Below are 27998 nucleotides of genomic sequence, written 5' to 3' on the forward strand. Positions count from 1 at the left end.
TGTCTACACACGTGCCAACTCCAGGTACACAAAGTGAGAACACACATTGGGATGTGTAGTACCACGAGACCACTTTATTTTGTCTTTTTATCACCATCATCTTCATTACTGTTTATTTTGCAGGTGTTATTTTCAATTTGTATTATCATCTTCGTCATTCATATTTTTTTCCCCCAATCATAACACAATTTGTTTTCAAAATGTACACATACAGTAGCATATTTTAATGACCATTTTTAATGTTTACTTTTCAAATGAGGTCAAATTAAATTAGTAAGAATTAAGTATTAAATGAACATGTACATACAATTATTCAATACATACATACATAACGAAAATAAATATAGTTATCATAAAAACATAAAAAATAAAAATACACACATTTTACAAATTGTTCCCCAGGCTTTCATCCTCATAGGTTAGATTTCTACAGATATATGTGTATCATCTTCACCCCCCAAAGTTGACTTCATTGTCATCTTGGTTGTTTGACATGCATCGTAACACAGAAGCTAAAGGTTTTTCTTGACTTCCAACGGTCTCTTCTCTCTTCCTGGATCTGCTTATCATCCTTCCTCTCTTGGTTTCTGTTATGGCTTGCGTGCAGTAAATGAATCGTCTCCATCCTCTTTTCTTTTGGTCACTTTGACTGTTTTATCTCGCCTTCGTCACACCTCCATCTTTCCCCTCGTCTTTCAGGGGCACCCAATGAACCTGAGCTGATGATGAGAGCTGTAAAGTCCACCACATCTAGAAAGCCATTACCCTGGGCTTTGTACTAGACCTGCAGTATGTAACCTGGCCTCAACAACATGTCCCCCCACTCTAATTTAACTGACTTTAGTGGATACCTACAAATGACTAAATTACATCACAGCCATTTAACACAATGACTGTGTGGCCCCCCATCCCATCGTATCCCTGCTGCTGTGGCCCCCCATCCCATCGTGTCCTTGCTGCTATGGCCCCCCATCCCATCGTGTCCTTGCTGCTGTGGCCCCCCATCCCATCGTGTCCTTGCTGCTATGGCCCCCCATCCCATCGTATCCCCGCTGCTGTGGCCCCCCATCGTATCCCCGCTGCTGTGGCCCCCCATCCCATCGTATCCCCGCTGCTGTGGCCCCCCATCCCATCGTATCCCCGCTGCTGTGGCCCCCCATCCCATCGTATCCTTGCTGCTGTGGCCCCCCATCCCATCGTATCCTTGCTACTGTGGCCCCGCATCCCATCGTATCCCCGCTGCTGTGGCCCCCCATCCCATCGTATCCTTGCTGCTGTGGCCCCCCATCCCATCGTATCCTTGCTGCTGTGGCCCGGCCTTTGATCTCCACAATAGATTCCATTCAAAAGAGATTACTCTAGAGCCTAAAGCCTCTCAGCTTTCAAGGTGCCAATGGATAAACCATGAGTAGAGGAGCGGCTTGCTGCCCCTCTGATGTGGCTGGAGCCAAGATGGCGGCCTGAATGGGGACATGGTTTTACTGCAGCACTCTAACCAACTTAGGAGAACCCCTGACAGCACCATAGAAGCTAACAGATAGAGAGCCAGAATGGGTGACACTGGACACCAGTCTCCTCCTCCTCAGCACACAACTCCACATCGAACAATCACATATTGAGACAGAACAAAGAGAGAGATAAAACAGTCGTCCTGCCTCATCCTACTCTTCTAGTCATGTACGTACAGTATATATCCTGTCAATATTTCATACATTCTTCATGTCCTTTTCCCTTTGTTGTTTCTCCATCTTCGTCATTTCTTCTTTATCTCTGTTATTGCAGAATGGTCAGACCAATAGATTTATATTTAATAAATGTATATATTCATTGCTTTTCTGCTGCTTTCCCCTCCTGTGAATGAATGAGAGGAGGGCAGTCCAGTCGTAATCCAGTCACCATGGCCCTGAGGAGAAACACAGGATTACTCTCACACACCACTGTCCTCCTGACTTCACTCAAACCAAATCCCCACCAACCAATGAACCAAGCCCATCGCTAAAGACCTCACCCACAAACAGTGATATAACCAAAGCTCAGAACACAGCACCACAACAAACAATGTAGCTTGAAAACAAGTCAAACCACTTCAATATGCACACATGCACGCTATCTGGCATGCCTGAAGGTTTTGTTGCAAATCAAACCATGAGAGAACTCCAACTAGCTACTGCATGTGTTTAATGTGTTGGTTGAGGGCTTCTCACCTCCGTGTCTTTCAGCAAGAGTATGTCCTGACTGAGGCTGCCTCACCGCGAGGCCCAGAGTTCACTAAGAGAGAAGAAGGAGAGAGAAACATTATCAAAATAATGACAAAATAGCATTGAACTTTTCCATGATGTACTATTCTAAAGTTGTGGGAGGAGGAAATTGTGGTAGCCCTGCCCTCTGAACCTGCTGTGTCCTGTAGGAGCGAGCCACTGGAGGTTTTGCATATGAATATCCAAGCTAATGCCATCAGTGTTGGAACTAGCCCAATAATGGACTAAAGGAGCATAATGTTACTCCTTATAGTCCTTACATGTTCATACAAGGACCTTACATGTTCTGTTCAGAGACAAAATACTCCCATCTAAACGTGATTCGACTCTCAATTGTGATAAGGTTTTAGAAACACAACGCCCTCTACTTTCATGTCACATCCAAATAATTTCACAAATGCAGAATATACACTTACTGTAGACTGTTTTAATTGGTTTTAAAACAGTTGAGCCGACAGTATCTTTCAGTGACAACACGTTTGTGGCGTCCGTCTTCCTTTTACACACAGTTGTCCTGAGACGCCGAATGCTAATTAGCACAGGTAGTCTACTCAGTCTCCTCTGTCAAGGGCTGTAACGTTGGAAATATGGCCGTATGGGAACCCTATAAATGTGTGTAGTAATTTAACCTTTTGTTTTTAGAAAATGATTTCTCGCTGATATGAAAGACAAGTTCCTTATGTTACCAAAACTGTACCGCAAGTGATGCGTGTTAACGTTTAGAGCAAGCGTCAAGGCTTTTAACAAAACTTCCCCAGACAGAAAATACTATTATCAATCGGCGCAAAAGTTAGTAAGCTTCTATGAATGGGGTACATCGGAACATACTCGCATGTGACACTGGTCTTACATTTCTTCTCTTACGTAACATGCAAACCGCTTCAAGACAAATATAGTTGTTTTTCTCGATTAATAAATCAGTATGACTAGCCCATTGTAAATATGTGTTATCCAGGGTTTTAAGGGGTCATAAATTGTCCAAAGCGTGACCTTCTGAGTGATAATAGAAGAATAGCCCTGGAGGTGTAAGAAGCGGAACAAATAGGAATCTGAGAGCGTGGCCAAAGGGAGGGGTCAGAGGTTAGGGGGAGAGGTCATCCTTCTCACCGTCACTCTGAACCTTTCTCAGGGTCACGGAGGGCGTGGAGATGGCGGAGGCACGGAAGTTAGCAGGCAGGTTCTCCGATGAGTCCGAGGTCACCCCCCTAAGGTCCTTCTCCCTGAACATCTTCCTCCAGGAAGGGGAGCGGGTGAAAGTCTTAGTCCCATCCTAATGGAGGGGGGGTAGAGAGAAGGGGGGAAATGAGGAGAGAAAAGAGGGGGGAGGGGAGAGAGAAAGAGAGCGAGAAATAAAGAAAAAAAGATTATGTCTGTCAACATTGTCAAACTGTCAAGTTAGAAAGAATGACTTGTATGAGGTGGAAAATGCGGTCTTCACATAGTTTCTGAACTAAGCGTACTGCGTTCTTTAATACCTCATCTGGTCTTCTCTCTGTTCCCATAGAGATGAGGGAGTTGTATTCCTTCTCTAGGAGTTGTCTGGCCTAGAGGAAAGATGTGAGAGGGGGGAGTACAGATAAGAATCAGGCTAGTCACTTAATTTGATATACACTACGATCAGTTTCACCTGCATGCCTGAGATACAACTGTCATCCACCAGCCAGCAGTTAGCCTGGGGACTCTGTTACTGAGATACAACTGTCATCCACCAGCCAGCAGTTAGCCTGGGGACGCTGTTACTGAGATACAACTGTCATCCACCAGCCAGCAGTTAGCCTGGGGACTCTGTTACTGAGATACAACTGTCATCCACCAGCCAGCAGTTAGCCTGGGGATGCTGTTACTGAGATACAACTGTCATCCACCAGCCAGCAGTTAGCCTGGGGATGCTGTTACTGAGATACAACTGTCATCCACCAGCTAGCAGTTAGCCTGGGGACGCTGTTACTGAGATACAACTGTCATCTACCAGCCAGCAGTTAGCCTGGGGACTCTGTTACTGAGATACAACTGTCATCTACCAGCCAGCAGTTAGCCTGGGGACGCTGTTACTGAGATACAACTGTCATCCACCAGCCAGCAGTTAGCCTGGGGACTCTGTTACTGAGATACAACTGTCATCCACCAGCCAGCAGTTAGCCTGGGGACTCTGTTACTGAGATACAACTGTCATCCACCAGCCAGCAGTTAGTCTGGGGACTCTGTTACTGAGATACAACTGTCATCCACCAGCCAGCAGTTAGCCTGGGGACTCTGTTACTGAGATACAACTGTCATCCACCAGCTAGCAGTTAGCCTGGGGACGCTGTTACTGAGATACAACTGTCATCCACCAGCCAGCAGTTAGCCTGGGGACTCTGTTACTGAGATACAACTGTCATCCACCAGCTAGCAGTTAGCCTGGGGACTCTGTTACTGAGATACAACTGTCATCCACCAGCCAGCAGTTAGCCTGGGGATGCTGTTACTGAGATACAACTGTCATCCACCAGCCAGCAGTTAGCCTGGGGACTCTGTTACTGAGATACAACTGTCATCCACCAGCCAGCAGTTAGCCTGGGGACTCTGTTACTGAGATACAACTGTCATCCACCAGCTAGCAGTTAGCCTGGGGACTCTGTTACTGAGATACAACTGTCATCCACCAGCCAGCAGTTAGCCTGGGGATGCTGTTACTGAGATACAACTGTCATCCACCAGCTAGCAGTTAGCCTGGGGACTCTGTTACTGAGATACAACTGTCATCCACCAGCCAGCAGTTAGCCTGGGGACTCTGTTACTGAGATACAACTGTCAACTGTCATCTGGTTAGATGGGTGAGTACCTGTGTGTTCTGATTGGTTAGATGGGTGTACCTGTGTGTTCTGATTGGGTATCTGCAGCAGCAGGGCCAAGTCGGTGTAGTCGAAGGTGTCGTCCAGAGCCAGGAGGGCCCCATGGACCCCGCTCTCTGTCAGGTTGTCAGCGTACTCCTTCAGCCCGATGTTCTGCACCCAGCACATCACACGCTCGTTGGACCACACCATCACATCTACACAGAGGGGTAGTGGGACGAAGACATCTGTCAGAAAATATCAGAACACCTGACATTCTCACTCAAAGAAACCCACAGGGTGACTGGATCTTACACTGACAGGGCCAATGTGTGTACAGACTTTTGCTCAAGCCAAGCAGTGAAACACCTGATTCTACTAATCATCAATCGATGCTTTGATTGTTACTGAATGGAGGATTGGTTGGATGGATGGTTGGATGGATGGTTGGTGGATGGATGGATGGATGGATGAGAAGCACTAAATTGGAACAAAGGATATAATGTCAGTGAGGTGGAACTCACCTTTGTTCTGGTGTTGGCTGTCTTCTCTCCTCCTCTCTAGCTCTTTGCGGTCGTAGTTCAAGCGCTTCAGGCACATTATGCCATAATGCAAACTAACCCTGAGAAAGGTCAAGAGAGGTCAAAAGGTCAGGCAGTTAATAGAGGGCATTGCGACGGACTCTCACCTGTACTCAGAGAAAGCATTAGAGCGCTCCGGTGTCTTTGACCCTGAGAAGGCCTGGAGACACACCTGCAGAGTGAGAGTGTCTCAACAGCAGGAAATCTTTCAGCATATCCTTTAACACCTGCACGTTTCCCATGCCACGAACACACACACACCAGAGAGAGAGCTAGTGTGTCAACAGAGGAAGGGAGAGAAAGAATGACGGACAGAAAAGGAAAGGCAGTGAGTGAAGTGGGAGTGGGAAACAGTTGCAGAAGAAGAATTCATTGTTCATTTGCAGAAACTGGAATTTGTCTATTTGCTTTTCACCACCCCCTCGAGGCAGAAAAACGCCTACTCACCCAGGTGCCGAGGTTAATAACAGCAACAGCAAGAGAGAGAGCGAGAGACAGACAGACGAGAGCAGGCCATACGTACCTATGGAAGCTGTCCACCATTTTGAGCTGTCCCCTCAGCTCCTTCTTGGTCAGGTGGTCCAGCATGCGGGCGTCCACCAGGGACTCCATGAAGTAGGAGCGGTACTGGGGCAGACCCAGGCTGGGCAGCCAGTCATTACCCACCCACTCATGGTTCATATCCCCATAGGCCAGGATCTGAGATGCAGAAGAGGACTCCACTAGTGTCTCATTTGTTTCAGTTGTTGTTCGATTATTACTTATAGTACTTTTCTGTATTAATCATTTGTTTTTCAATGGCCACATACAATAGTGTAATTAGTGTGTTATATGTTGATGCCATTTAATACAGTGCTTCCATTCCTTACCTGATCCCAGCTAATCTCTTTCAGCTCCTTAGATGCAGCAGATAGACAGGAGAGAGAGAGACATGGGCAGAAAGAGCGAGAGAACAGAGGCAGAGCAGGATAGGGGGAGCAGGCAAGACAGATGGATGGAGGAAAAGCAGAGGGAGGAGGGGAGAAGAGAGTAAACAGGAAGGACAAGACAAAGGGAGGAACAGTGTGTTAGTGAACGGGTCATTAGTGTGAAGCAGTTTAGTGAACGGGTCATTAGTGTGAAGCAGTTTACACAGAAACAGAAACTAGAGGAAGAGAAGAAGATGCTCAACACCAAGGTCTAGTAGTCCCACAAACTCAGAGAGAGAGAGAGAGAGAGAGAGAGAGAGAGAGAGAGAGAGAGAGAGAGAGAGAGAGAGAGAGAGAGAGAATGAGAGAGGGAGGGTCAGAGGGAGAGAGATAAAGAGTTTGACTCCTAACTGAGCAGTATAAGTTATAACTGTAGAGCAATATATTCGTACAGTGCATTCGGAAAGTAGTCAGACCCCTTGACTTTCTCCACATTTTGATACGTTACAGAGTTATTCTAAAATGCATAATTTTTTTTTCATAATCAATCTACACACAGTACCCCATAATGACAAATGAAAACAGGTTTTTAGAAAGGTTGGCACATTTATTACAAATAAAAAACTGAAATATCACATTTACATAAGTATTCAGACACTTTTGGCAGCGATTACAGCCTTAAGTCTTCATGGGTATGACGCTACAAGCTCGGCACACCTATATTTGGGGAGTTTCTCACATTCTTCTCTGGCTGGGCCACTCAAAGACATTCAGAGACTTGTCTCGAAGCCACTCCTGCATGAGGTTGTTATCCTGTTGGAAGGTGAACCTTCACCCCAGTCTGAGGTCCTGAGCGCTCTGGTGCAGGTCTTCATCAAGGATCTCTCTGTACTTTGCTCCGTTCATCTTTCCCTCGATCCTGACTAGTCTCCCAGTCCCTGCTGCTGAAAAACATCCCCACAGCATGATGCTGCCACCACCATGCTTCACAGTAGGGATGGCGCAAGGTTTCCTCCAGACGTGACGCTTGGCATTCAGGCCAAAGAGTTCAATCTTGGTTTCATCAGACCAGATAATCTTGTTTCTCATGGTCTGAGAGTCCTTTAGGTGCCTTTTGGCAAACTCCAAGCTGCCTGTCATGTGCCTTTTACTGAGGAGTGGCTTCCGTCTGGCCACTCTACCATAAAGGCCTGATTGGTGGAGTGCTACAGAAATGGTTGTCCTTCTGGAAGGTTCTCCCATCTCCACAGAGGAACTCTGGAGCTCTGTCAGAGTGACCATTGCTCAGTTTGGCCGGGCAGCCAACTCTATGAAGAGTCTTGGTAGTTCCAAACTTAATAATGATGGAGGCCACTGTGGTCTTGGGGACCTTCAATGCTGCAGAAATGTTTTGGTACCCTTCCCCAGATCTGTGTCTCGACACAATCCTGTCTCGGAGCTCTACAGACAATTCCTTCGACCTCATGGCTTGGTTTTTGCTCTGACATGCACTGTCAACTGTGGGACCTTATATAGACAGGTGTGCCCTTCCAAATCATGTCCAATCAATTGAATTTACCACAGGTGGACTCCAATCAAGTTGTAGAAACATCTCAAGGATGATCAATGGAAACAGGATGCACCTGAGCTCAATTTCGAGTCTCATAGCAAAGGGTCTGAATACTTATGTAAATTAGGTATTTCAGTTTTTTATTTTTAATACATTTCAAAATGTCTAATAGCTTGTTTTCACTTTGTCATTATGGGGTATTGTGTGTAAATTGATGAGGAAAAATAATCATTTAATCAATTTTAGAATAAGGTTGTAATTTAACAAAATGTGGAAAAAGTGAAGGGGTCTGAATACTTTCCGAATGCACTGTTGATCACAGGAGGCTGCTGAGGGGAGGACGGCTCATAATAATGTGACGAATGGAGTGAATGGAATGGTATCAAACACATGGAAACATGTGTTTGATGTGTTCGATACCATTCCACTCATTTCGTTCCAGGCATTACTATGAGCCCGTTCTCCTCAATTAAGGTGCCACCAACCTCCTGTGATATATGTCAATGTTAGATGAACGTCAATGTTAAATGTCTAGAAAATGTTGAGACATTAACATAACAGGACAAACATACTTACCGGTTTGGTGGCTGCGTTTAACGACTCCATCTCAGCATGGGTCATCCACACGTTACTGGTCGACTGTGGTCACAAGACAGGAAAGAAAGAAAACACGATCGTCAGAAAATCTAAATTGTTTGTGTGTTGATAAGTCTGCTGTGAATGCAGGTAACATTTTTATGTTAATCTCTGCACATAATGTAAATGTGCATATACAGGTAACTGCCAAAATAACGGAACCACTTCAGTAAATGAGGGACACAAAGTATATTGAAAGTAGGTGCTACCACACAGGTGTGATTCCTGAGTTAATTAAGCAATCACCATCCCATCATGCTTAGGGTCATGTATAAAAATGTTGGGCAGGCCATTATTTTGGCTACCATGACTATGCCCCCATAGGATAACAATGCCCCCATCCACAGGGCACAGTGGTCACTGAATAGTTTGATGAGCATGAAAACGATGTAAATCATATGCCATGGCCGTCTCAGTAACCAGATCTCCACCCAATTGAACACTGATGGGAGATTCTGGAGTGGCGCCTGAAACAGCGTTTTCCACCACCATCAACAAAACACCAAATAATGCAATTTCTCATAGAAGAATGGTGTCGCATCTCTCCAATAGAGATCTAGAAGTTCGTAGAATCTATGCCAAGGTGCATTGAAGCTGTTCAGGCTCGTGGTGGCCCAACACCCTATTAAGACACTTTATGTTGGTGTTTCCTTTATTTTGGCAGTTACCTGTACGTATATGTGTATATCAATATAGTATCATGTGTACCTCTATAATTGTGTCTACACGGTTTGTGTTCTGTGAGTGTGTACTAGTGAGACTACTAACAGAGCGATTGCTGGCCGGGGCAGATGGGCTGGTGAGGGACACCATCTCCTGGATGGCCAGTCTCAGTTTGAGGCGGTGCAGGGGGTTACTGATGCCAATCTCCCTCTGGATCTCTGTGTCCGACAGGTTGGCCATGATGGCACCACTCTTCACGTTGGCACGACAGGCTGCCACGTACCACGCTGGCATTCCCACCCACAGCTGGAGTAGAGAGGGAAAGAGGTGAACTAGAAACAGATTGGCTAGAATGTAGTGATCGTGAGGGTTTATATGGCTATAAAGGTTTCCCATCTATCTATCAAACATCTATGAGTACCTCTAGCCAGGAGACCACAGTGGGTCCATCCCAGGATGCAAAGGGAAGACCCTGACGACACGCCTCCTCCAGCAGCTCATGTCTGGGAGAGAGAGACCGGGGGAAACAAAGATTGAATAAGCATAAAACGAAAAGTGATTTCTGAAAGAGAGGAAGAAAAGCAGTGGAACAGAGAGTGGAAAAGAGAAATGACTTCAGGAGAGAAATGAATCGGAGGGTGATATTCCCTGAGACTCACTTCTTTTTGCTGCGGCGGTTGTCAACAGTTCCTGTCATGCTCCCCTTGGTCAGTCCCATAGAATCCCCAGTACTGAGGTCCTCAGAAGGCGTAGAGGCTGAGAGACACAGGGGGTCAGGGGTTACAAAGACTACAAATATGGGTGTCAACACCATGTGGACTTTGACCTGTTGCAGTTCAAACACATTTAAAGCAAAGTCATGGGATATGTCGTTTTTCAAGTATCATTTCAATTTTCTCTCACCCAGAGAGGCAGACTCTCGCCCAGCCGGGCCCATCCTTCCCTTTTCCTTCTTCCCAAAAAGGCGGCCGATGGAAGACTTGATGCTTTTCTTTTTACTGGCTTTGTGGAGAGAGTCCTGACTGCTGTTGGAACTGCTGCCGTCTGCTGACAGACTGAGAGACAGAAGAGACAGAAGGAATAAGAGAAACAGGGAAGGAACGAACCATACGAACACTACATCATCGATGATGATTGGCTGTCAATACCTGCGGAATTCCCTGGGGTCATCCATCATGGCCCCTGGGTGGGTGAGGGTCATCCTGTCTAGTCGCAGCGCTCGGGGGGTGGGTGGAGGGGTGGAGTCAAGAAGGGCAAGGGACCTATCATCCTCTTTGTTATTCTGGAGTGTAAAGTAGGAACACATTTAGGGGCCTTATACAGCATGCATACTGTACGCACGCATGTACACACACCACAGGAGGTTGGTGACCCCTTAATTGGGGAGGATGAGCTTGTGGTAATGGCTGGAGCGGAATGAGTGGAATGGTATCAAATACTTCCAAGCATGGTTTCCATGTAGAAAAAGGAGGAAGGGTACAGGTACACAATAGTAGGTTTTGGTAGACAGAAGGTGCTCTTTGGTAAAAGGGGTAAATGGGTCATCAAAAAGGCAGGAGGACCAAGGCACTCTTCATATAATTCATTAAAATGCCTTTATTTGTATGGCATGTTCAATGGAAACAAAGTTTAAAAACTCTGACGCGTTTCGGCTGCATGGCCTTCGTCAGGGAGTACAAAAATATGATAATACACTGTCCTCTTTTCAACAGCTTTTTCCAATAAACCCTGATTTAAAGAGGGAGTGGTTACAGCATTCATTAGACCACACCTAGTAAGCAATACTATACCCATTAAAAAGTGAAATACTGTAAATATGTTATCAAAAATGTGTTTGTTAAATGCCATTTCATTCACTCTGTTCCAGACATTATTATGAGACGTCCTCCCCTCAGCAGCCTCCACTGACACACGCGCACAAAGACTCACACATTCACAACACACCCACACACAGACACACAGAGCAGCTGTACCTGTCTATCTGTCTCGCGGTGAGGGGAGTGGGGCAGGCGAGGGGTGGAGACCCCAGAACTGGGAGGAGAAGGGGAGGCCAGGGTGGAGGAGGTGAGGGATTGAGGGATGAAGCCGTGTCCCATACTGTCCCTCCCCAGGGAGGAGGGTGGGATGGGGGAACCGTCCAGAGCCACACTGCTAACCCTGCTCTCGATCTCCTCCGCCCGCAACTCTGTACTCTCCTTCTCTTCCTGGATCAGCCTGACAGAGAGAGGGGGAGGAAGGGAAAGAGGGAGGGAGAGTGAGAGAGATAGATAGACAAACGGGTCAGAGAGAGAGAGGGTAAACAGAGGAAAGTGAAAAGGGGAGAAGAGGGAAAGACGGGAAATTGAGGATTATGTCAGACGGAAGACCAATGAATGTTGGTCTTGAATGAGAAAATGAAAAGAAACCTCAGATGAATCTTCTCCACCTGCATTTGACCTAAACTGCTTGTACACAATCACAGCACCCCTCTACCTGCATCCCTCCCTCCACCTCCCTCCACCTCCCTCCACCTCCCTCCATCTCCCTCCACCTCCCTCCACCTCCCTTACTTGATCTCCTTGTTGATTGCCTCTAGTTGTTCCTGCAGCATGATGGCCAGTGTCTGGACGTCAGTCTGTCCGCTGGGAGACAGCAGCTCCGAGCCAAACAGTGTCTCTCTGTCGTCCTCATCGTCAGAGCAACCGTGGTCCACACCCCCCTCAAACCCGGTCCTCAGCAGCGCTGACCCACTGTCCCAGTCCCCGTACTGCACACATATACACACACGCACAAACACACATGCAAGCATGCGCACACACATACACACAGAGAAGGCTCAGTTTGTTGGGTTGTGATGCTTGCAACATAACAATTATTGGTTTAATTCCCAAATGGACAGACAACATCCACTGAATAGATGTGTTAAGTGTAAGTCAATGTGACTATATCATTATCAATATTAGACACGTCAAAGGTGATCATGTGATCATGTGACCTCTGACCTTGCTGGTGTCCTCCCGGGCTGTGCTCCAGCGCCCGCGGTGAGTCCGCCTGACCACGGCCACGGTGTTGGCGTTACCGTAGTGATCCAGGTGAGCGGTGGAGCCCGTGGGGAGGGAGCCTCCCCCGTGGGAATACCTCAGCTCCAGAGCACTGCCTGGGAGAGACCTGAGAGACGTAGGGAAAGAGAGAGGGAGAGGGCGAGAGAGAGAGAGAGAGAGAGAGGGCGAGAAGAGAAAGATAGACTGATATAGACAGTGAGTGGGAGAGATAACTGGAATATACATTCATCCAGCCTCTCTGCTCCATGTGTATAGGCCACACCTGAACCTATACTGAGAGTAGGAGAGAGAGGTTATAGGAAGCACATAACACTGCAAACCACTTATACTACTTGGTTACAATACTGCCAGCCACATTCATAGGCGGCAGCTGTATGAGGTGTGTTGGTGTGGTGGAGGTTGATGTGTAGGAGGTGTGTTGAGGAAGGGAGGGAGACCTGGAATAGCAGGACCCGCCGGGTCTCAGTCTGAGCTGGTCCAACTCCAGCTGAATCCTCTCCAGCTCGGCTATCAGCTGGTCCTGAAACAGGGAAAGAAAGAGAGAATAAGTTAATACAATTGAAATATTTAATAAAATGATTAAATGGATTTATCTCTTGATATACCTTGTTTGCTAGAAGGTCGTCCTGGATCTTCTTCATGTTAGAAAGTTCCTCAGAGAGAGCATTCTGAAAGGATCACCATTAAAAAAAACTTTATTAGGTCTACTGCATAACAACAACATATCTGTAATCACACATTATCAATGCCATGAGGTCCGAACTGTATTCCATAGTAGCTGTTTAGAGCCAGAGTGGGTTTAATATTGAAGTGACAACAGTCTTGAATAGAAACTGGATGAAGAGGATTGTGTTGACTGTTTTGAGTGGGAACTCAGGTGTGTGTGAAATGAAGGTGTATGGGTTTTGGTTGAAGTGTTGACTGTTTTGAGTGGGAACTATGCTAAGTGTGAAGGGGTGTGAGAGGGTGTGAGTGGGCCAGTAAGTAGTACCTTGTCCTCCAGGGCAGCCATCCTCTCCTTGAGATGGAGCTGAAGCCTTTCGTTAGACTCAGACAACAGCTTGTCCACCGTGTCAGACAGACGCTTGTTGTGTTCATCATTCATCCTCTCCCTCTGCCTCGCCTAGCGAAAGGAGAGAGAGAAAGAGAGAGAGAGAGAGAGAGAGAGAGGGAGAGAGAGAGAGAAAGGGTGGGAGAGAGAGAGAGAGAGAGAGAGAGGAGAGAGAGAGAGAGAGAGAGAGAGAGAGAGAAAGAGAAAGGGTGGGAGAGAGAGAGAGAGAGAGAGAGAGGGAGAGAAAGAGAGAGAGAGAAAGAGAAAGAGAAAGAGAAAGAGAAAGAGAAAGAGAAAAGAGGGAGATTAGGGAGCTAAATAGTGAGGTATTTTCATGTCTGTTATTGTTTCTACTGTTGATCCTGCTGCCATCTTGGACAAGGCCTCTCCAGTTGGGAAACTCTGTGTGCCTCCTTTGCCCTGAGGCAGGGAGAGAGTAAAATAGAAAAATGTAAGAACAGAGGGTGGGTGGAGAGTTAACAGCGACCTTTCTGCTTGACTGAGTGAGAGAGAAGGAGATTGGGATCTGAATACAGACTGACAAATAGAGGGTTTAGAAAATTAGTATGCCATTGTAGAGTAAAGAGTGATAAAGGAATGGTATGAAAGAGGGGGTGGAAGGGAGAAAAAGGGAGAGCGAGCATGACTCACCCTCTGTAACTCCTGATTCTTCTCCTCTAGTTGCGCCTCCATCTGTCGCAGTCGCTCCTCAAAGTTACCATGACGCTCCTCAGCCTGTGATGCAAGAGGAGGAGGGTGGGGAGTCAAAACAGGCAGCATGTAAGAATGTTGATAGAACATAATTATGACTGCGCAACCTTGGGTTGGGTCAACCTTTTGATTTAAGTGATCCCCTGTCTGTGCAGATCATAGTCAAACACAGTAGGATGTTTTCTAGCATACACATTCACTTCTGATCTGTTTGCAGATGTCAGTCAGTGGCGGTCAGTGCTGTTTAAGATGTAGTTTTTCATGAGCATGGCCTTATTTCTATTACAGCACATTGGATGACTGTCATTCATATTCCATTCACCCAGTTCAATGTAACAGCGATAGGTTTAGGCTACTACAGGATACTCAAATTTGACCTATACCCCCATGAGGTTGCTACAACTTAGCCTTTGAATGAAAGTTTACAACGCAGGTGCACACAGGTCGAGAGAAAATGTTGAGGTGACAGACAGTGACACATGGATAGACAGTGACACATTCAATACCACCTTGCACACTCTTGCCTGCATCTAGCTGGTATAGGGTGTAATCATTAGTCCAACAGTTGCAAACAAGAGTTTCTATTGAACAAATTCAGGTATGTTCATCCCCGTTTTGTTCCATTTGCTTCCATTTAAGAAACATTTTCCAACAGAATCGGCGGAATGAATACACCCCTGATCACACATAAACACAGTTCACTTTCATAGCAGCCACTTTGTATTTCTTCTTGCATCCATGCGCTCTCCTCCTCTCACCTTGTCCACCTATGTGACCAGGCGAAAAAACCTTTCCAAGCCAAACCATATCATAACCGCTACTCATAGCCTAGATGTTGTCACCATATTAGCTAAAGTAACGTCATAGTCAACATAGCTGATTGATTGTATGTTGTTTTACTCCATGTGTAACTCTGTGTTTTTGTATGTGTCGAACTGCTTTGCTTTATCTTGGCCAGGTCGCAATTGTAAATGAGAACTTGTTCTCAACTTGCCTACCTGGTTAAATAAAGGTGAAAAAAAATAAAAAAAAATAAAAATAAATAAAAATAGCTAAAACAACTAACACAATAGTAAACCCGCTACAATCATGCAGTAACGTTACACCGGCAGGCCCCGGTGGCAATAAATTAGTAAAAGTTTACCTTGACTTGGAAGAGTTCCAGTGTTATGTTGGATAGTCATAGCCAGCTAGCTAACATAGCATCCCTCTGTTTGAGCAGGGTGTTTGAGTAGGCTAAACTAGCTAGCTGCATTTGCTAGCTAAGTAAGTGAAACTGAAAGTGGAATAAATTAATTTGTTCAAAACTGTTCAACTATTGTCTTTCTCTCTCTTTGAGTCAGCTATCATGCAGTATTTTTCTGTTACCCCAAATAAATTCAACTACTCACCACATGTATGCACTGCAGTGCTAGCTAGATGTAGCTTATGCGTTCAGTACTAGATTAATTCTCTGATCCTTTGATTGGGTGGACAACATGTCAGTTCATGCTGCAAGAGCTCTGATAGGTTGGAGGACGTCCTCCGGAAGTTGTCATAATTACTGTGTAAGTCCATGGAAGGGGGTGAGAACCATTTTGGGGGTTTTGCATTGAAGTCAATGTACCCAGAGGAGAATAGAAGCTAGCTGTCCCCCAGCTACACCATGGTGCTACATTACTGAATGATGTTATTGCAAAATAGTGTGTTTTAATCAATTATTTGGTGACATGTGATTATATTTAGTATAGTTTTATCTAAAAAGGATAACTTAAATGTTTTACCATTTTTACAATTGACTAAGGAGGATGTCCCTCCCATTCCTCCTCTGAGGAGCCTCCACTGATGTCAGTGTACATGAATCTTATTTGGAGTGGCATTTCAGCTATCTTGCCTCAACAAGTACTACATAATTGGTTCTTTAGGGTTACGCTGATGATTGAGACATTTACATCTCCTTGACAATCATGTTTGTTATAAATTACAGTTTTATGATACAAGCAATTAATTATTATTCAGCACTTGACATGTTCTGCACCTGAGGCTGAACTACAATGTGAATAGTGTGATGAAGCCGCATCCATTATCATGCAGGGCTCGTAGTAGCTATTTATTTATTTCAGATTTTGATTTTATATTTATTTGATTTGAGCGTGCTGTCAATTTTACACACGAATGCATGCTTGGATGTACTCACGCACGCACACAAACGCACGCGCGCACACACACACACACACACACACACACACACACACACACACACACACACACACACACACACACACACACACACACACACACACACACACACACACACACACACACACACACACACAGGTAGTGGAGGTGGTGTACCTTGTTGAGTGCAGCCACTCTCTGGGCGAGCTGGGCCTCTATCTCAGGCAGCGTCTCGGCCCTCTGCAGGGTCTGCTGCAGCTTCTGCTTGGCATCGTCTAGACGCTCCTGGAGCTGCCTGTTCTTCTCCTCACTCTGCAGGAGTGGAGGAGGACGAGGAGGAGGAGGAGGAAGAGGGAGAGGTAAGATGAGGAGGAAGAGAAGGAGGAGAAGGAATTGACCTCACAGTCAGTAACAAAAATAATTCTTAACCCTGAACGCAAAATGCAGAACTTTTATCATTGCTAATCTACCAATCCTCTCCACTAGCAGAAACAACCAGGAGAAAGCAGGTCGTTTCACCCACCTGCCTGTAGAGGGAGTCTTTACTGGCCAGGTCATTCTCCAGCCTGTCTTTAATGTCGTGGAGAGACGTCGCCTCCCTCTGGGCACTCAGGTACCTGCAGGCACACAGCACAATGACACACAGCAGACACATCTTGAAGGCAATGTCGTACAACTGAACACAACAGACACAATTGCCTATGGCAAAAGACATTCCCTGGTGTTTTCAGGGGTGGTGGAAAGACAGTTGTATTTACCTGCGTTCTAAAGTAGTTATTCTCTCCTCCATGTCCTCTCTCTGACAAAGAGCCTGATAGAGAGGAGAAAGGGGGAGGGACAGACAGACAGAGGAAAAGAGAGAAATAGAAAGAGGGAGAAAATAACATAAAAGTCGGGCATGATCAAAGGGACTTGGCGCTGCTGGCTAAACCACTATAACTGTAGCTGAAGTATGATAATGGTTAGTTGAAGGAAGTTGTTGACAGAGGAAACACGTCTCTGCCAAGTGACAGATGTTATTGAACAAGTCCTGGAGGAGGAGGAGGAGGAGGAGGGAGAGGAGGAATGGGAGGGAGAGGAGGAGGGAGGAGGAGGTAGGGGGTGTGGTGACTGGGTGGCTCTGGGACCACTAGCCCCAAAATCCCTCCCAGTCCCAAGCCACCAATCAGCTGTGTGAGTGACAGCGCCAGCTTCTATCCACACGCTTGCCTGTTTACTAGTGATACTGTCGCCATGGCTACAGGGCAAGTCTCACACATACAGTACAGTAGCAGTTATTGCTGCCAAGTAGGAAAATGGCTCTGTTGCCACAGGAAACTGTTACATTTCTCTAATAGAGTAGGGAAAACAGACACAAATTTCTCTCTAGCGCAATGAGATGCTGACACACACGTGTATTTTCAACCAATTGGGAAGTAGAGCTCACCTCCTTCACATCCCTCTGCAGTTTCTGATTGGCTTCCTCTGACTTGGTCACCTCCCTCCTAGCTGCAGTCAGCTGTTCCTCGATCTCCCCAACCTGGAGGGTGACATAATAGTTACACACAAGAAGCCACCATCTGGGTCAGTATCACATCTATGAAAGTGATATTCCTGTAAACACATGTATGTCTGGTGTATGTATGACTCAAACTGTTAGTTATCTCTATTTGTCACTCACCTGTCTGCACATGAGGGCCAGTCTTTCTTTCAGCTGGGCCAGCTCTGCTCTCTGCCGCTCTATCTCTGTTTCTCTCTGTCTCTCTCTGTCAATCTCTCCATCCTCCAGGATGGAGGAGGGTCCATTGGGCAGCCGCTGTGAAAGGAAGAAGGAGAGGAAAACGACAAGGAAAAGACAAGATCATGTAAAGATGGAAATGTGATGCGACTCCTTAAACTCCAAGCAAACTACGCAGCACATGAGACACTAATACTTCAACATTTACTTCAGCCAATACAGCATAAATCCCCTCACCTCTTTCCCATTTTCTAAGCCTTGTTGCCGTCTTTTGATTTGGTCTCGTAGAGAATGGCACTAGGTAGAGATGGAGAACAGAAAGGTTTAGAAAAGATGCTTTATCTGTGGAGAGAGGAAAAGGAGAACGAGCAGAGGATAACTCACCTCATTTGAGGAGGACTCCAGCTCTTCCTCTAAAACAGTCACTCGCTCCAGAGCCACACGTAACCTCTCTCGCACCTAAGGAAGTCCCAGACAGACAAAGGGGGAGAGAAAGACGATAGCGGAAAGAGAGAAAGAGAGTGGGAGTGAAGGGGAGAGAGAGAGGTGGATGTTAAATCCTATGGAGCCAGCCCACTCACTCCTCCATTTAGCACCCAGACTGACCTTCTTGTCCAGCAACACACACACACACACACACACACACACACACACACACACACACACACACACACACACACACACACACACACACACACACACACACACACACACACACCTTCTCGTCCAGGGCTTTGTGGTGTTCGAACAGGGACTTGAGGGCCTTGAGGACCTCCACCTCGCTGGAGACCCCGGCAGGAGACTGGGCCTGCCTCTTCACCACTGTCATCCTCAGACTGCGCTCATGACGAGACACCAGGCACTCCAGATGCTCCAGCAGCAGCTAGACACACAGAGAGCAGGGGCCACTTGGAATAAGGATCTGATCTACATGACAACAGAATTTCAGCGTGCTTATAGGGAAGGACACTCAACAAGCACAGCACTTACACAAATGACTGATGATTGGCTGAGAGAAATTGATGATAAAATGATTGTGGGGGCTGTCTTGTTAGACTTCAGTGCAGCTTTTGACATTATCGATCATAGTCTGCTACTGGAAAAACATGTGTGTTATGGCTTTACACCCCCTGCTACAAATGTGGATAAAGACTTACTTGTCTAACAGAACCCAGAGGGTGTTCTTTAATGGAAGCCTCTCAAATATAATCCAGTTAGAATCAGGAATTCCCCCGGGTAGCTGTTTTCAATTTTTACTAATGACATGCCACTGACTTTGAGTAAAGCCAGAGTGTCTATGTATGCGGATGACTCAACACTTTACACGTCAGCTACTACAGCGACTGAATTGACTGCAACACTCAACAAAGAGCTGCAGTTAGTTTCAGAGTGGGTGGCAAGGAATAAGTTAGCCCTAAATATTTCTAAAACTAAAAGCATTGTATTTGGGAAAAAACACTCACTAAACCCTAAACCTCAACTAAATATTGTAATAAATAACGTGGAAATTGAGCAAGTTGAGATGACTAAACTGCTTGGAGTAACCCTAGATTGTAAACGGTCATGGTTAAAACATATTGATGCACTAGTAGCTAAGATGGGGAGAAGTTTGTCTATAATAAAGTGCTGCTCTGCCTTCTTAACAACACTATCAACAAGGCAGGTCCTACAGGCCCTGGTTTTGTCGCACCTTGACTACTGTTCAGTCGTGTGGTCAGGTGCCACAAAAAAGGACTTAGGAAAATTGCAATTGGCTCAGAACAGGGCAGCACGGCTGACCCTTGGATGTACACAGAGAGCTAATATTAAAAATATGCATGTCAATCTCTCCTGGCTGAAAGTGGAGGAGAGATTGACTTCATCACTACTTTTATTTATGAGAGGTATTGACATGTTGAATGCACCGAGCTGTCTGTCTAAACTACTGGCACACAGCTCGGACACCCATGCATACCCCACAAGACATGCCACAAGAAGTCTCTTCACAGTCCCAAAGTCCAGAACAGACTATGGGAGGCACACAGTACTACATAGAGCCATGACTACATGGAACTCTATTCCACATCAAGTAACTGACGCAAGCAGTAAAATTAGATTTTAAAAAAAGATTAAAAAAAACGCCTTATGGAACAGCAGGGACTGAAGCAACACAAACATTGGCACAGACACTTACACACACGATAACATACACACTATACATAGACATGGATTTAGTACTGTAGATGTAGTGGTGGAGTAGGGGCCTGAGGGCTCACAATGTGTTGTGAAATCTGTGAATGTATTGTAATGTTTTTAAAATGGTATAAACTGCCTTAATTTTTTTCTGGACCCCAGGAAGAGTAGCTGCTGCTTTGGCAGCAGCTATAGGGGATCCATAATAAATACAATTACAAATACAAACTGAACTGTATAACATATAGGTATACAGACATACTCAAGCGTAAACATATGTGTGCATGAATAGACATGCACACATCAATAGACACAAAGACGTACACTCAAGCCCACAATTCAACACACACGCGCACACACACACACACACACACACACACGCACAGAAACAGACTAACCCGTGTGTTGTTCCTCTCTGCTTTGAGTTCTGCTATCTCCTCCTCTCTCTCCAGCAGCTGCTCCCGGCAGACATTCAGCTCTTTGGTCAGCACTGCAAACTCCTGCAGAGACACAAGGGGGCAGCATTACTCACAATACACTGTATGTAGCCATAATCATATACAGTACATTGGCACACATACATACAGCACAATTACAAACAGTTCAACAAGACACAACTAAGCACAAAAACATTTCAACAAGAAAAAACAAACATTTAAATTACAGACCTGTGACACACTGGTGAGACACATACACACACAGTGGAGGCTGGTGGGAGGAGCTATAGGAGGACGAGCTCATTGTAATGGCTAGAATGGGATAAATAGAAGTGGATCACACACAAAGATATGGAAACCACATTTGACTCCATTCCATGCATTCCATTGCAGCCATTACAATGAGCCCGTCCTCCTATAGCTCCTTCCACCAGCCTCCACTGACCCCCCCCCCCATCACTGAGTCGACTATAGTATGATGTTGAGTTTCCAACTACGTATATCTGGGAGCAGATAATGTCTATGTTCCTGGCCTGGGTTGCTCATAACCCTCCAGTGAACACCTCATGGCCATTCTGTTGTGGCGTGGCCATGGCGGGGCCAGCCATGTTGTGTAGGCTAGGCTGACATTTGGCCACATATGACACTGTACCATCTTGGCTCAGATGGACTTTACCTGTGCGTGACCAAGCCGTGACACACATTCACTATCAGTGTCACAGTAAGGAAAGGCATGCAACCGCCCGTGTCCTGGAGCATGTGAAGACTGAATCATGGGCGTTCCCACAAGTCACTGAGAAGCATTGGTGCTCAGTCCAGCTCTTACAGTATATGGTGTAATTCTACATGCCCTGGAGCATTATAACATAACACTGTTGATTATTGTGTTCAGTGGACTGGTAGGAATATTAGGGACTGGGCTGTCAGTGTGCACATCAGTGGTAACTACTGATAGAGAAGAAAGGGGAAAAAGAAGACAGGAGGAAAAGGGAAAAGGATGACAGGGGAAAAGAGAAAAAGATTACAGGGGAAAAAGGAAAAAGAAGACAGGGGGAAAAGGAAAAAAGACCACAGGAGGAAAAGAGAAAAAGAAGACAGGGGAAAAAGAAGACAGGAAAAGGGAAAAAGAAGACAGGAAAAGGGAAAAAGAAGACAGGAAAAGGGAAAAAGAAGACAGGAAAAGGGAAAAAGAAGACAGGAAAAGGGACAGGAAAAGGGAGAGTCATGTACAGATGGTACACAGCAGACCCATAGGAATTTGGAATTCTGGGATTGGTTCTAGCTGAAAAGACAGCCTTTGGCACCAATATCCCACAATTATATGCTTTCTCTCTCTAGAGTTCTCTCTTTCTATCCTTGTCTCACTCCCCCTCCACAGTCCAAGACACAATGTGATCATAAACTACCTCAAGGTGTCTCTCGACTGTACCGAGCCTCCATCTCTCCCTCTCATCCTCTCACTCGGCCTACTCCGCTCTCATCCTTACAATCCTTCATCCATCTCTATCTCTCCATGTGATAACCCAGAACACCTAAGAATAGACGCCAGAAGCTCCATCATTAGTATGCAGCAATATGCAAATTGGCCTGATTCGTTAGTCTATGTGTGTGTTTCATACCACCAGTTCTCTCTCTGTACCATGCTCTTATTCTCACTCTGCCGCCCTCTCTCTCTATCAATCTGTCTCTCCACTCTCCCTCTCTCTCTCTTTCTCTCGGCAGTGGCGGCACACTCTGAGCAGACGCACTTAATGAACCCTGCTAGTGTTGAATCTATCACAGCGCTCTGTGCTGCTAGCTCTAGTGTTGAATCTAACACAGTGCTCTGTGCTGCTAGCTCTAGTGTTGAATCTAACACAGCGCTCTGTGCTGCTAGCTCTAGTGTTGAATCTAACACAGCGCTCTGTGCTGCTAGCCCTAGTGTTGAATCTATCACAGTGCTCTGTGCTGCTAGCCCTAGTGTTGAATCTATCACAGCGCTCTGTGCTGCTAGCTCTAGTGTTGAATCTATCACAGCGCTCTGTGCTGCTAGCTCTAGTGTTGAATCTAACACAGTGCTCTGTGCTGCTAGCTCTAGTGTTGAATCTATCACAGCGCTCTGTGCTGCTAGCTCTAGTGTTGAATCTATCACAGCGCTCTGTGTTGCTAGCTCTAGTGTTGAATCTATCACAGCGCTCTGTGTTGCTAGCTCTAGTGTTGAATCTATCACAGCGCTCTGTGCTGCTAGCTCTAGTGTTGAATCTATCACAGCGCTCTGTGCTGCTAGCTCTAGTGTTGAATCTATCACAGCGCTCTGTGTTGCTAGCTCTAGTGTTGAATCTATCACAGCACTCTGTGCTGCTCACATCATGTGTGTATGTGTGTGTCCGTAGATGTGTGCACCATATTGATCCCCCTCTCAGTGAGGTAATATGGCCCTTTAATGTCCAGTCATTCTCAGTAAGAACACATTGTCCTATCACATCTGTTATCGCTTTCAATAGCTCAGAGAACATATGGGTTCTAACAAAATAAACCGCATCACTCCACTTAGGCATCCAGGGAGACTGCCAGTCTGAAATCCAAGATGGAGTCCTTTTTGCATGTTCAGTGGCGTCAGTCACACTAGAATGATTACTCCACGGGCATAAGGATGTGGGCTAATATTGGCCTGGGTATTATAAAGGTCTTTACTCAATCGAATGGAACCGCCAATAATATGTAACAGTCTGTCATCATGTCTAAGTCATGATTCAGCCACAGCCCTGCTCAGTATGCACCAGAAGTGGTCCGTAGGAGCAGGAACAACCACATACCAACAAGAACAGACGGAACAGCTAAGTACAGATGGAACAACTCAGTAAAAAACTGAACAGCTCATTGGTGAGTCCAGTAGATAGCAGGATAGCTCAGTATGGATAAGAGAAGCAACATAAAACCAGAACCACGTTAAAGTCTGAGCATATAAAAACTGAAATATAACATTTACATAAGTATTCAGACCCTTTACTCAGTACTTTGTTGAAGCACCTTTGGCAGCGATTACAGCCTCAAGTCTTCTTGGGTATAACACTACAAGCTTGGCACACCTGTATTTGGAGAGTTCCTCCTTTCTTCTCGGAAGATCCTCTCAAGTTCTGTCAGGCTGGATGGGGAGCGTCGCTGCACAGCTATTTTCAGGTCTCTCCAGAGATGTTCGATCAGGTTCAAGTCCAGGCTCTGGCTGGGCCACTCAAGGACATTCAGAGACTTGTCCCGAAGCCACTCCTGTGTAGTCTTGGCTGTGTGCTTAGGGTCGTTGTCCTGTTGGAAGGCGAACCTTTTCCCCAGTCTGAGGTCCTGAGCGCTCTGGAGCAGGTTTTCTGTACTTTGCTCCGTTCATCTTTCCCTTGATCCTGACTAGTCTGCCAGTCCATGTCACTGAAAAACATCCCCACAGCATGATGCTGCAACCACCATGCTTTACCGTAGGGATGGTGCCAGGTTTCCTCCAGACGTGACGCTTGGCATTCAGGCCGAAGAGTTCACTCTTGGCTTTATCAGACCAGAGAATCTTGTTTCTCGTGGTCTGAGAGTCCTTTAGGTGCCTTTTGGCAAACTCCAAGCGGGCTGTCATGTGCCTTTTACTGAGGAGTGGCTTCCGTCTGGCCAGTCTACCATAAAGGCCTGATTGGTGGTGCTGCAGAGATGGTTGTCCTTCTGGAAGGTCCTCCCTTCTCCACAGAGGAACTCTTGAGCTCTGTCAGAGTGACCATCGGGTTCTTGGTCACCTCCCTGACCAAGGCCCTTCTCCCCCGATTGCTCAGTTTGGCCGGGCGGCCAGCTCTAGGAAGAGTCTTGATGGTTCCAAACTTCTTCCATTTAATAATGATGGAGGCCACTGTCAACTGTGGGACCTTATATAAACAGGTGTGTGCCTTTCCAAATCATGTCCAATCAATTACATTTACCACAGGTGGACTCCAATGAAGTTGTAGAAACACCTCAAGGATGATCAATGGAAACAGGATGCACCTGAGCCCAAACAAACAGGATGGAGTCTCATAGCAAAGGGTCTGAATACTTATGTAAATAAGGTATTTCAGTTTTTTTAAAGTTTTTTTAATTCTAAAACCCTGTTTTCACTTTGTCATTATGGGATATTGTGTGTAGATTGACGAGGGAAATATTTAATTTAATCAATTTTAGAATAAGGCTGTAACGTAACATAATGTGAAAAAAGTCAAGGGGTCTGAATACTTTCCGAATGCACTGTATACACTCACTCTCTCTTTTTCACACTCACAATGTGTTAGCAGCGAGGTAACAGGAAGGTCCCTATAGATTATTTTTCCAGATCTCACACTTAGTATGTAAACACACATATGACACACACTCATGCACACAGAAACACACACACACAGGCAGCCACATACGCAAGTGCACACGCAAACACGGACGCATGAATGTACACACACACACACACAGACACACCCCGCCTCCCCGTGTGTACCTGTGGTAGGGCGATGGACAGCTGTCTCGAGAGGGAGTCCTTCTCATGGCCCAGGTCTCGGAGTCGAAGCTGGGCTGTCCCCAGACTGTCCTGGGTCTCCCTCAGGCTGTCCAGCAGCCTCTCCCTCTCCGTCAGCATGTTCACCATCAGAGACTCCAGATTCCCTGTGCTGCCCCCCTCGTCACCTCCGCCCCGGGGCTCCCCTCTGCCCCCGTACCCACCCCCCATTCCCCCCATACCGCCTCCCATTCCCCCGCCACTCCCTCCCGGAGAGGAAGGCCCTCCCCCACTCCCGCCACGCCCATCCTCAGAGATGGTGGGCATCACCTCGCACATCATCTTGAGGCCGGAGAGTGTGTGGGGTGTTAGCTGAAAGTTGGTGGGTGTCGGTGGAGAGTGTGGGATTGTTCTGGGAGAATTTGCTTCAAGGACCCCACAGAATTTTTTTCAAGTGTGTATGCTTGTATGAGGTAAGGTGTGAAGGGCACTCTATTCTCTTTTGTCTCTCTCTCTATTTCTCTCTGCCTAGCTTTGGCCCTTGGTCTCTCTCTTTTGTTTGTGTCCTTGTCCTTTTCTCCTGTTACTATGTGAGAGAGGTTGGTAGACAGGCAAGCAGAATGGTGGCACTCTGTTACCCTTCTCTCTCCTCTGTACCTCACCTCTCTATGAATAAGATGTCACAGTCATCACTAACAAGCCTGTGTTTGGTTGGTTAATGGCTTGTCACTCTGTACCTTGCTACTTCCTCATCTCTACTTCCTGGCTTCACCGAATTAGCTCCTTTGGATGTATTGCTACAATAGGAATAGCTCTGCTGTGTCTGATTGGCTCTCTGCTTGTGGTGATAGCAACTGATTGGTTGTCTCAGTGAGTCTGGCTGAGTGACAGGGCCCAGGTAATTGTGAGGTACCTTGGGGTGCGGTGTGTGTCTTTGGGTGGGGTGCAGTTAGGTTTCCAAAGGCAGGGTCTAGAGTGGTAGGGCGAGTAAGGAGGAGGCCATGGGGGTGTCTAAGAGTTTAAGGAAGGGGCAAGAGGGAGGGCAGGTGTAGTGGAGGGCCTCGGACACCCCAGGGTGGTCTTCAGACAGATGAGAGAAGCAGCTGGAAAATAGAGAACAAGATGATCGGAAACCGGGGAAAGGAAGAGAGAAACAGGGGGAAGGAAGAGAGAAACAGGGGAAAGGAAGAGAGAAATTATAGTGTTTTTCCATTAAACTCTCAATCAACTTATATAATTGTAATTGACAAGTTGAAAGAGCCTCATCCTTGGATCTAATAATGCAACAGATTTTAGAGAACAGTTTGTTGTAACCAACATCATGAAGACAATCCAGGCCGGAAGAGGAGGAAGTGGAGAACCCCTTTTCTGAGATGTGGGTGGACCAGGTGAGATGATGGGGTGGCCAGTACAGACACAAAACCAGATGATAATGACCAAATCAAATCTGTCATAGCCAGTTGGAAGCAGCTGTTTACAGAGCGGGCCAGACAATTAAGACACCTACTGTAGCTTATGTACTGCACAATGAAAGCATTTGACCTGATGGGAAAAAATTGTCTAATCAACCTCCACACACATGCAGGCATGCACACAAACGCAGCTCTCTCTCTCTCTCTCTCTCTCTTCTATCTCTCATCTCTCTCTCACCACACACACACACACACACGTCACACATTCACTGGTCATCAAACACACACACACCTATCTCTGTTCCACCACAATGACTAATCAGGAGAATACATAGTTGGAGCCTATTGCATTAATTATGTCCAGCATCCACGGCAACCTACTCCGTTGCACACGTCTGTCTGAAGCTATGTATCCATCGGTCTCTGCTCTTATCTGTCCATACAGCCGATTAGTCATAATGCTAATCATGGATGCGCGTTATACACGGAAATGAGAGTCATGGAGGGTTACGCTGTAGCCTTAGACTGGCCATCTCGTTCAGTAGGGGGAGCATGGGTAAAATAAGCGAGCCGGATGTATCCCTTAATAGTCTACAGAGATAGACAGACCGATGTATTTATGCGGGGCAGTCTCATAACGTATTTGAATTTAAATTGTCATCATTGTAATTATGGACTATGTGTAGTCTGTAGAAGGGAATATATCTCTGTCTCATAATAACCTCTGTCTTCACACTGTCATGTATGTTACAATCTGAAAATATATTTAGAGAGAAGGGTCTATGTTAGGCCTAATAAATTAAAACCACAGTCACAACAGAAAAGCGACGTGAATAAAATAAAACAGAAGATGTCATGTATTTAGGCTATGTAGCCTATAGCCTCTTCCCATCCGATTTCCTTCCAATGGCCTCTATGCAAATAATTCTGCAAACGAAATAAAGGCTATACGCACAAATGAAAGATTATGCATTCTTCTATTCTTAAATGCCCCAATTATATTGTAGGTAATGAAGCATCTCGTTACACCCCACCGCCTCGCCCCCTCTCCATCCCCATCCTCAAAAACAGCTGGCCGATCATGCACAGCTCCATCTCACAACGTTAATTAAATGTCAGATACCAATGTTGTATTTAGAATCTTATCTCACCCTTGTCATCGTCGAAAGCAAAAAATACATAATTCCCATTTACCCCATCCGGGCATCTCGCGGTTAAAAGTCGTATCGCCGTGAAAACCCAGTTGCCAGCAAGCAACCCCCTCCCCTCTCCCTTCTCACACATGTAAACGATGGCACTGGGCGCGAGCGACGTTACACCTCACCATAGACAACCCCCGTCTTTCTCTCTCTCCTCATTCTCTCCATCCATCCCTCCCTCCCTCGGATAAAAAGGTGTTGGGTCTTAAAGAAACAAACTCGCAG

General features: G+C 46.1%; 1 protein-coding gene across 1 annotated transcript; it reads right to left on the reverse strand.

Moving 5' to 3' along the window:
- Positions 1-52: 52 nt before the first annotated feature.
- On the reverse strand, positions 53-27994 carry LOC106601531 (liprin-alpha-3). The gene is made up of 32 exons (XM_045715269.2): positions 27726-27994; positions 25166-26265; positions 20656-20757; positions 18804-18968; positions 18470-18544; positions 18323-18382; positions 18029-18163; positions 17795-17887; positions 17127-17179; positions 16892-16985; positions 16546-16680; positions 14152-14235; positions 13441-13572; positions 13055-13117; positions 12887-12969; positions 12390-12555; positions 11958-12154; positions 11382-11622; positions 10557-10690; positions 10312-10463; positions 10068-10164; positions 9830-9911; positions 9514-9714; positions 8686-8748; positions 6522-6548; positions 6176-6351; positions 5596-5693; positions 5114-5289; positions 3734-3802; positions 3366-3528; positions 2205-2268; positions 53-1903 (listed from the first exon to the last, which is right to left on the reverse strand). The coding sequence occupies exons 2-31, from the start codon at positions 25502-25504 to the stop codon at positions 2216-2218; spliced, it is 3708 nt and encodes a 1235-aa protein (XP_045571225.1). The 5' UTR covers positions 25505-26265; positions 27726-27994; the 3' UTR covers positions 53-1903; positions 2205-2215.
- Between the last annotated feature and the right edge of the window lie 4 nt (positions 27995-27998).

Source organism: Salmo salar, chromosome 03 (genome assembly GCF_965601325.2).
Source record: "Salmo salar chromosome 03, fSalSal1, whole genome shotgun sequence".
Taxonomy (NCBI): Eukaryota; Metazoa; Chordata; class Actinopteri; order Salmoniformes; family Salmonidae; genus Salmo; species Salmo salar.

Bases quoted from the DNA above. Each gene is read 5' to 3' on its own strand.
- LOC106601531 (XM_045715269.2), bottom strand. From the start codon at position 25,504: ATGATGTGCGAGGTGATGCCCACCATCTCTGAGGATGGGCGTGGCGGG. The intron at 13,573-14,151 runs GTGAGTCATGCT...TCCTTTCGCTAG, and splicing joins AGAATCAGGAGTTACAGAGG to GCGAGGCAGAGGGAGAGGAT. The intron at 3,803-5,113 runs GTACACCCATCT...TCTTTCCTCTAG, and splicing joins TACCCAATCAGAACACACAG to GCCAGACAACTCCTAGAGAA.